Raw genomic sequence first — 10,255 nt, forward strand, 5'->3', positions numbered from 1 at the left:
TATGACATGTGAATTATATTGAAGCAAATAACTATGTGTATCACTATTGTTTCCTCGATCTACATATATATAAAATGGTATGCAAATGAGGTATGAATATCGATCCTTTGAATTCACAAATTTCTAAGAACGTATTTACTTCTACTCATATTAAATTATAGATCAAATATATTATTTTATATTTTTATAAAACTAGATTTATACATGTACTAAAATAGTGTTGTTCCGAAAACGCACATAAATCTTAAATCCCACGGTTTATAATTCAATCATCTTAGCCTGTCAACTCTCCACCAGTGGGCCCCACATGAAGCTTCATTGACGCGAGTAACCACCCTTGGTGGGCTCAGGTCACGTGTGACAAAAAAAAAGGGAGCGGTGTTTTTGTGAGGTCGGTGAAGGGTGGGTGGCCATGTGACTGTCACCTAAGACTAGTGGGGGTTGTTCACTTGTGTGTACTCCTTAGCCTATTAAAATTATTCTTTTACTATTTTCATCATTGGAAAAGCTACTACCCTGTTATATTGATTTTCTTGTTTTTTTGAAGTGATGTTGATTTTCTTGATGATGATAATAAATTGTAACAATATATCCAAAAATAATAATAAAATAAATATATATACATGAATCCTAACATAAAATAGAAAAGGAAAAAGACAAAAGAATCAATACTTTGTTGTCATAAGCAATGATGGTCCACTTTTTTTCAAATTTCAAGGGTCAAAGAGTCTTATCACCCAACCCTAAAACTTGTATAAATACAAACAATAATCCATCAAATCCAAAGCTATTTTATATTTATAATTTTTAGAATTTACATATGATGTCGTGATAGTGATAGGAAGTTTAAGTTTCTCAATACAAATTCAAGTTCAATTCTCATAGATAACACTTTGGTAAGGACATGAGTGGTTTAATAAATAATCTTTGGGATCTCTAGTTCGATCCTGAGAGCGTCTATGTTTTACCATTAGTAGGCCTTTGATCGGTGGGTTTTCACCAGATTGGAGATAACCAGGGGCGTAGCTTCACTAGGGCCAGGGGTCCTCCCCCCCCCCCCCCGTTTTTTTCGCTTAGTAGTGTATATTTTCCGATATTCGGCCAAAAATTTGTATACGTAGTGTAAATTTACACGTTTTTTGCCGAAATTTTGAGCTCGCCCCCACCCCCCCCCCCCCCCCGAGTTTATGATTTTCACATTATACATTACCCGTTTTTGTCCGAAAACTTGAGCCCGGACCGCCCGAGTTTATGATTTTCACAATACATTTTGAGTTTGCCCCCCCCCCGACAAACTTGTCCAAGCTTCGTCACTGAAGATAACTAGGATTCGCTTTAAGGGCTCCATACTGCTAAGTTTGGCCAACTAACAGTGATTTTTTGTTATTGAGTTACCTTGCACTGAGTACTTAGGCAAATCTCTGTCTGTTGGCCGTAAAAAAAACAAATTGATAAATTAACTCGTGTGTAACAGTATTCAATAATATAACAATCATATAATATATAAAAACTAATTTTAATAGTATAGTCATCATATTATTTAACAAATGAAATTTTAAGATTTTGAATTTGACGAATATGAATATTTTTTAAAAATGTATATGTAGAAATAACTATAAATACAGAATAAAAATAAATATAATATAAATAAAACATGAAGGGAGAGGGCAGAAAACGCTGGTGTTGTAGCTGGCGGAAAAGACATGACTAATCCCAACCAACCCTATCCTTTATTTTCATTCTATTGGATAACATATAAAGTTGCTATAATACTTTATTAATATATCTATATACATACACGTATATTTTAAGCATAAAAGAGTGTAAATATAGTTTTGAGTTAAATAAATCACATCATCATATTAATGCATCTCATTATTATGCTGCTGAAATGACAAATTTTCTAAGTCGGTACAGAATTTTGTCTCAAATTTATGAGATAGAATCATACTTGATTTAACAACAGGTACTTATTTGTTGGGGGTGTATGTGATACGAAATAAATACAGATTGAAGAGGTCAATTATGGTTTGACTAATATCACTGGTGTAGTTAAATGCCATCTCCACTTTGGTGGGATGGTAAAGGCTTCGGCCTTTGGGTGAGAGGTCCAGGGTTCGGTCCTTGGCAATGGCGGTTTAATGTAAATAGTAGGAGGAAAGCTTAAACATTCAAAAAAAAAAAAAAACTGGTGTAGTTCAACGTGAATAACTACATAGATATCCAAAACTACTCATGCCATACCATGTCTAGTCTAACACTTTTCACATGTATACGTTTCAGGACACGTGACAGTGTTTTAAGAGTTTTCTAAAAAGTAGCGTGTTGGTAAAAAAAACTCATAAGACTATACGTAGTGAGCGAGAAAAATGGGCGAAAACACCGTCCTCGTGAGCGACAAAAGGGGCGAGTTTTTTTTTCTCGCCTGTTTGTTTGTTTGATTTATTATTATTATAATATAATGTGAGTGATATATATAGGGCTACGACACCACTACACACCATTGGGGTGGTGGTCCAATGGTAGAGGCAAAGTCTCTAAAAACACCTAAGGTTTGTGGAGGTTGTGGGTTCAAGTCCCACTTCCAACAAGGGATTAAGAAATTTGCCTTTCAAAAAAAAACACCACTACACCCTTATAACAAAAAAACTCACTCTTTGCTGATTAGGCGCCACATGTCGCAAAACGCCTTATTTTTTAGCATCTCTCTCAGGCAATCATTACCCATCACTCTTTCTCACTCTCACACCCCCCCCCCCCCTAAACGCACCCCTTCAAAGTTATATACCCATAACTTAACTTTACCGATAACTCTTTCATTACAAATGGTATTTCGCCAAGTTTTATATTCATTTTTTATTGATCATTAACCGATGACGAAAGACATGTAATTATTTGAATACTTATTATAACATAATAGGTTTCACTCACCGGAAGGCATTTCGTCTAAAGTACCGAAGTGTTGGATAAGGATTTGTATTTTAAATTGATGATAGTTTAAGGTGTTCGTAAAAAGACATACAATTTAATTACATAGTTATATAATGGGTTTGGATCAAATACAATTGAAATTAACATGCTAAACGTGAGAATCAAGTAGTGTAATTATATATACAAGTAGCGTTTATGTAATTACTATATAATGTAATTACATAATTACTCTACTTGTATATTTAATTACTCTACTTGATTTTCACGTTTAACACATTAATTTCATTTGTACGTTAATCTTCCCCGTTATATAATATAGCGTGTGACTATCGTTCTATAAAAATAAAAACATTAACATGCTCTTTTGTAAATCAGCTCAAGAAGTTCATAATATTAAATTATTTGTTGAACAAATGTTGAAGTTTTCTAGTTGATTTATCACACGTACATTAGCATATAGAATATTGTCATGCTTTAATAAATTTATAATTCTAGCAATTAAACAGGAAAGAAAATAATATTTTAAAAGGAATTCATGTAACATATATGGCACAAATTTCAATGTCCTCTTTAACGAGGACGTAGGAGGAGTTAGCTAGCATAGCATTGGTAGTTTGACGGGGTCAACATCTTCTTCACTTGTTTCGTAGCCATAGGAGTATAGGACTTCCCTCTTTCCAATTTTTCCTTACATCGTTTCGGATGAGTTCGGGTTCCAAGATTATTGCCATTATTATATAACACTGATGTAGTTTAAATTTGATTTTTAATGACTTAACTATAATTTATTAGTCGGTAATTTAACTACTCATACTCTTAATTTTCATTTCTTGTTACGAAAGAGAATCGATCTCATCCATATAATTATTATTGATTTACACTTGATTTTTTATTATAAATAATGTACATTTCTCTGTTTCACTCATAATCATCATGTTTCGTACTATCACAACGCATGTTCGTGGGTTTGAAATGTAAAACCTCCCTCGTGCTACGTGGCGTTCTTACATTTTATATTCGCCCTTACAACTATGCATGTCCTAATATGTTGGTTTACTTTTATACAAGGAAGACCTATCAATCCATGTTAGCTATATTAAAATTGTAATCATGATTGCATCATATGCATTTGTTATAAAATAATTAAAAGTTAAATTTTTTTGTCCTTTAAAAAGATTTGATTAAATGATGTTTCAAGTGTTTAAGGCTGTTTAATTGGATTGCAATCCGGTTGAGATGAACGGCAATGCGTCCATGTAGGCGTATGCCAATGTAGATACGTGATGCCTGGAAAATTGTAAACAATTTGGGATGAAATTTTGTAACCTGTTGTTGGTAAGATTGAGATGGAAAGGAACATCGCCGCTCCCATCCATCATTGACATTTACCCAAATTGGTATTCATGATCCCGCTCGTGCTCTCAAAAATTGTTAAACCTTCTTTTGTTATGCATGTTAAACTTATATATGTATTTTAAGTTAAAATTAGTGAAGTTATATTCCACATCATCAAAAGAGTGTACATCACATCCATGCCCACAAAACATAGTCTACATCACGTCAAGTAACGATTGTGTTAATAATCAACGTTTTTTGAAATTTTCAAATGTATATCTAACTATCTATATAAATGTCTACCATAAAATCCTAGGTGTCGCTCTCAGGTTGTTCCTCCCGTTCTCTAGAGCCACCAGATTGCTTAAATTATAAATATAAGTTTCTCATGCATTTGACCCGAATTCACGGGTATGAGTCTTACCAAACCCGGATAGTCTTTAAATGAGTTATAATATCTCAGTTAGTTGTAAAATATTTCATAAACAAACAATACTATTCACGGGTCATGGGTCTCACCAAACCCGGATAACCCTTAAACGGGTTATAACATCTCATTTATTTGTAAAATAACCCCTTAATTATCTAAGAATAATTTTCACGGGTTATGTGTCTTACCAAACTCTAATAGCCCTCAAATGGGTTATAAGATCTCATTTTTGATAAACACTTTCATTATTAAACCCTAATTTAATTTTTTTGTTTTACATATTCTTCGTTGCTGGTCTATCATTTTCATCGTCGGTTAACTTCCAATACTACCCACCATCGTCAACTAAATCAACGCCTCTTTTTTCATTAGACATATATTTGTGTTCATGTTTGTACATTTAAAAAAATCAACATGCCCGTGTTCGTTTATGTTTGTTCGTTAAAAATCTAAAAAAACCTAAACATCTCGACTGATAAAACCCAAACGTTAAAAAATATAATAACAAGCTAATATATATGTATTAAATTAAAAGAAAACTACGTTAAAAAATAAAATAATCATCATAAAATAGCAAAACGATTAAAAACAAAACTTTAAATAAATTCTCGTAACACGGGAGGATCAAACTAGTATATCATAAATAAGTCTAGAGACTTTAGTTTAGTAGAGAACCATTGAAAGAGTATTACACATCATTCTCAAAGCCCTGACCGAACCGTCCGTTCACATAGAGACCTACTACTTATCAGTCTGGTTAAGTACTACCGAACTTCCCTAACTTCCAATTAGGTCGACTGATTACCGTTTGAACCTAACCGGTGGTTAAGCTACATTTTCAAACTTGTTTCATTTTTCTTCTAAAGTTTCATTTATCATCTATAGTACTTGAGGTTCCACATTTGTGTATGTTGCTCTCTTCATATTTTATTAATATTATTATAAACACATGCAAAGTCTAAACAGTGAATGAAAATATAAAATCTGAAAATATAATCCATGCTTGTTTCTATTAATTGAATAAAAAATAGGTCAAGCTATTTTCCTTGACGCCGTTCTAAAAGCTGTCACCGGCACCCGCTCCGGCATCTAATTGCTGAAACTGTTTTATTACTTTTGTAGACTGTCATTCTCATTTCACAACCTCCAAACACTAATTTTACTTTATTTTCATCACCATGTTCGAATTCATATATTATATATTCCTTTACCGACAACATCATATTTGCATTCAGTTTTTTTAACTATTTCGTTTCCCTGCACACATGAATCATTTCATATTGAATTCAACAAACAAAATAATAATAATAATATTTGAAGATTGGTAATTAGCAGGAAAGAAATCAACAAAAATAGATACACTATCACTAGGCCTAGATACCTAATGCTAACCTACACTAACACCCATTACCATTAATTGATTGATCCAATCCAATCCAATCCAATCCAATCCAAGCCTAATAAAAAACATCAACACTAGCTAGGTCAAATTCAAATCAAATATTACCCAAATTAATCATTCTTTTTAATTAACAAACCACTGGCTTCGATTTGATCCGCCAATGTTGGTGCTACAACCTTCTCGCTTCTGCTGTGACGAAAATATCGGAAACCCGAACATCGTTCCGGATTTCGATGAGCCTATGAGCGAACACACCGGTACGTTTAGCACCGGTGTGATTCGCACATTGGCCGAGTATGATCTCTCCACTCCTTTATGTTTGAATCTCGGTCCACCGTTGAAACTACTAGGACTACTGGAACTCCGTTCCAAACTGTGGAACACGATTTTTCCTGACGAGCTCATCCGCGGACTGTCCACTGATAGTCCGCGGCTTGCAGCGTCAGCTGAACGACGAATAGCGCTCTTTCTTGTAGATTTAACTTCGGTTGTTGACTTTGACTTTGACTTTGTTGACTGATTTGACTGTGTTCTGGTTTTCGTTTTCACCTGTCGTGTCTTTGGAGGAGTGTTAGGTTTTGTGTTTGCTTTACCAGGTTTATCGGAATCGAGAGATAACCGTGGAAGATCGTCTAGATCATGACCGGAAGAAGACGACGAAAGCGACGGCCGTGATGATACTGATACCGATATCGATTCATTATCCGTCAGTAGCGGAAGGTTGATTGACAAATCATTTGATGATTTTGAGCTCCGATTGAGCAACTGTCTGATAGACGATACAGACGTTCGCTTATTATTATTATTATTATTATTATTATTATTATTAGTGTTATTATTATTATTATTATTATTATTATTAGTGGTTTGATTAAGCTTTCTGAAACCGAGAAGGTCTTTCCAGCGGCTGGAACACCTCGGTGCTCTAGGCGAAAACAAGTACGGATCAGCGGCAAACGCGTCGTCCGTACTTCTCCGACGAGAACACGGAGTATCAGGCACGACTGTAGGTGATGACGTGGCAGCTTCCTGACGGATAACTGACAAATGCAGCGGAATAAGCTTACCGTCGGAGAACAGCTCGTCTGCCGGAAGCATCATGACCGGATCGTCAAGTCTGAACTCAAATCCGTCAAACTCGTCCGCCAAATCTGAAATATCCTTCACCGGATCTTCGTTTATTGAGTCGGACAGATCTGTAGGTGTTTTCGCCGGAGAAGATATCCGTTTGGTTTTGGATGTATCCTCTTCACGGCCGATTGAGAGTCTGGGACTGAACCAGGCGTAGGATGAGTACTTATTATTATTCTCCGGTGATATTCCGATTCTATTGAGGCAAGCGGAAGCCATAATAATATCAAACAGTGGAGTGTTTGTTGTAAATGGAGTGGATAGATAGCTAGGGTTTAGTGGTGGCGACTGATATAAATAAGGAGGAAGATGAGGTGGGGACCACATGGTATGACGTGGCAACAGGCGCTCTGCAGAATAAGTCCAAAAAAGCGAGTGTAGGAATTAAAATACAAATATAATGTAATAAAAACAATGGGGTTTTGTTGGAAAGGAAGGTACATTGAAAGTATCTGAATGCCAATTTAACACATGGATATTCTGTCTCCTCAATTTATTTATTACTATCACTAGGTTAATTACCGTGTAGCATACGGGTTAAAATAAATAAATTTTTTTAAATAATAACACAATATAAAATATAAAAAAAAATATTTCAAAAAGTAAAAAGATATATTATATGGTAGGATAGATTACAAATTACACAATATGAAAATAAAAAGTTGTTAGAAATTCGTAAATCTCTAAATACTTATTTGTACATAATATTTGTAGTTTTATTTGTAACTTTATTTTCTATATAAAAATATAGTAGTTTCACATTGTTTATGTTTATAACTCTAAATAATGCAACACATAACTATCATGAGTTAAAATAGATTGTCTCAAAAACAAACCAACTATCTATAATAATTGATCTTTAATGCAAAATAAAAATAAAGTGAAAATTTCAAACTTTGAAAATAATCATTTTATTTAAAGGTATAAGATTTTTTTAAGAATAAAAATGTGAGTTCTAATATTACTTTCGGATATGATTTCGGATTCTATAACACAGTTATCTTATTGTATTTTCACATATAGTTCGGTTTCATTGCATATACCACTTTTCTAGTTAATATTTTAAGCAACATTACTTCAACGTCGACTTTTAGGACTAATCTATAGCTTGACAACCTTTTTTAAGGGCATTTAAAACAACCGGAAACTAATACTTTCTTGTAACGTATCATTTTATGACTGATAGAACATGGATAACGAACGCGTAGTTTCTTAAGCGACCACATTTTTCGATGCAAGTATAACACACCCACTAAAGAAAACTATATATAAAATCTTCAATAATAGAAGAATATACAAAGTCAATTTATCATATGATTAATAGTGTGCTAATGTTTAACATGTGTATTCCAAAGATAAGTGATTTTATCCACCTGAAAAACCAAAAAATGCAGTCTAGTGTTTAAATTTTTGTGAAAGTTTAAGATTATGAACTTAACATAAATGATTAGTTGATTAAATAGTTAAATAAAAAGAAGTTGTAAATGACTACTTTTTTAAACCAACCCATGGACCGAAACTCATTTTAATCATAAACTGTTTTGACTTGAACCATGTTTGATATTTTAACCGGCTAAAGAAACCCGCTTGTTTAAGTTAACACAAACACTAAGAATACATCAATAGTGAATTTGCCTTTTCAGGGGTTGAAAGAAAAATGTAACATCCTAAAATTTTTATATTGATAAATAAAAGAAAGTTATGTTTAGTAATTTCACGTTTTAGTTATTTAAATGTCGAGTAAGGAACGGGTCTTGGGCTTAGTTATTTTATGAACTCGGCCTGTCTCGACCCGTAGGAAGCCAACCCGAGCCTAACCAAACCCGTAGTATATAAACGAAAGTTCTTGACACTTCCACCATTTTCACCATCTTCCTTCACTTACACCCACCCAAACACTCTCATTTCTAGAGAGAGAAGCTAGAGAGAGAAAGTTCTCAAATCACAAATCCGAGTCCACAATCTTGTTCCTAATCGTTTTTGGTAAGTCCCTCTCGAAAATCATCCGTTTTCATAACCATTTCCGACCTCAAATCGAGCAAAAACTCCCATTTTCGTAACTTGAGTTTTCGGGTCAAAAACCGCCTTGTTTTGGTGTCAAAATGCAAGCTTTTGTGTTTAAAAGTACTAGGGATCGATAGCCCTTTCAATCCCGAGCATTTCCATGTCAAAAACTTCGATTTTGGGTCAAAAATCTGGAAAATCTGGAAAACCCGTGGGTTTCTCCGTCGCCCAGCTTGAAGGAGTCGAATCAGACTCATTCGATCGAACCAGTCGATCGAATCAGTCCATTCGATCGAATGCGTAGATCGAACAAGTCCAGTCGACCGAATAGGGAAGTAACCGAATGGTCTCCAACTCATTCGATCGAATGAGTTTTGTATTCGATCGAATGAGTGTTGTATTCGATCGAACGTGTTCCTATTCGATCGAACGTGTTTCTGTTTGATCGAACGTGTTCCTATTCGATCGAACGTGATGTATTCGATCGAACGTGTTTCTGTTTGATCGAACGTGTTCCTATTCGATCGAACGTGTTCCTGTTTGATCGAACGTGTTCCTATTCGATCGAATCAAGCCAGAACCAAGCTGTTTCCAAGTTCGCCTAAGGTTTAACTTCGCCTGAAGCGAAGTTCGTCTATAAAATAAATTAAAAACCTAATGGAAAATGTGTTAAGGCGGTTATCGAAAATGAGTAGTAGTAATAGTAGTAGCAGTAATTGATACGTGTAAATATTATACAGTTAGCCGTGCGCAGCTCAAGAGGAGAATAACTATTAACGGAGAGCGTAACAGTATTCAGGTGAGTTTCTAGCCCCATTTATGTGTTATGTTTTCGGGGCTGTGTGCATACTCGATGTGTTGTTAATACATTTATCCTAAGTGATAAGTGTATGCCATATGTGATATATGTGATGGATATGAATGGTTGCTTGTCGGTACGCGAACGATCTTCGGATATTGCGCGTATTGTCAGGTCAAAAATAAAGGTACGAATATTATACATCGAAGATGTATGAACATTA

The 10,255-nt window shown here is 34.5% G+C and overlaps 1 protein-coding gene across 1 annotated transcript; it reads right to left on the minus strand.

The window, feature by feature from the left end:
- Window positions 1-6,221: 6,221 nt before the first annotated feature.
- Window positions 6,222-7,556, minus strand: LOC143598793 (uncharacterized). The gene is made up of 2 exons (XM_077076926.1): window positions 7,015-7,556; window positions 6,222-6,867 (listed from the first exon to the last, which is right to left on the minus strand). The coding sequence occupies exons 1-2, from the start codon at window positions 7,554-7,556 to the stop codon at window positions 6,222-6,224; spliced, it is 1,188 nt and encodes a 395-aa protein (XP_076933041.1).
- Window positions 7,557-10,255: the final 2,699 nt, after the last annotated feature.

This window comes from Bidens hawaiensis, unplaced genomic scaffold, assembly GCF_021521415.1.
Source record: "Bidens hawaiensis isolate Kalapana, Puna unplaced genomic scaffold, B.hawaiensis_p1.1 tig00050839_1, whole genome shotgun sequence".
NCBI classification, from domain to species: domain Eukaryota; kingdom Viridiplantae; phylum Streptophyta; class Magnoliopsida; order Asterales; family Asteraceae; genus Bidens; species Bidens hawaiensis.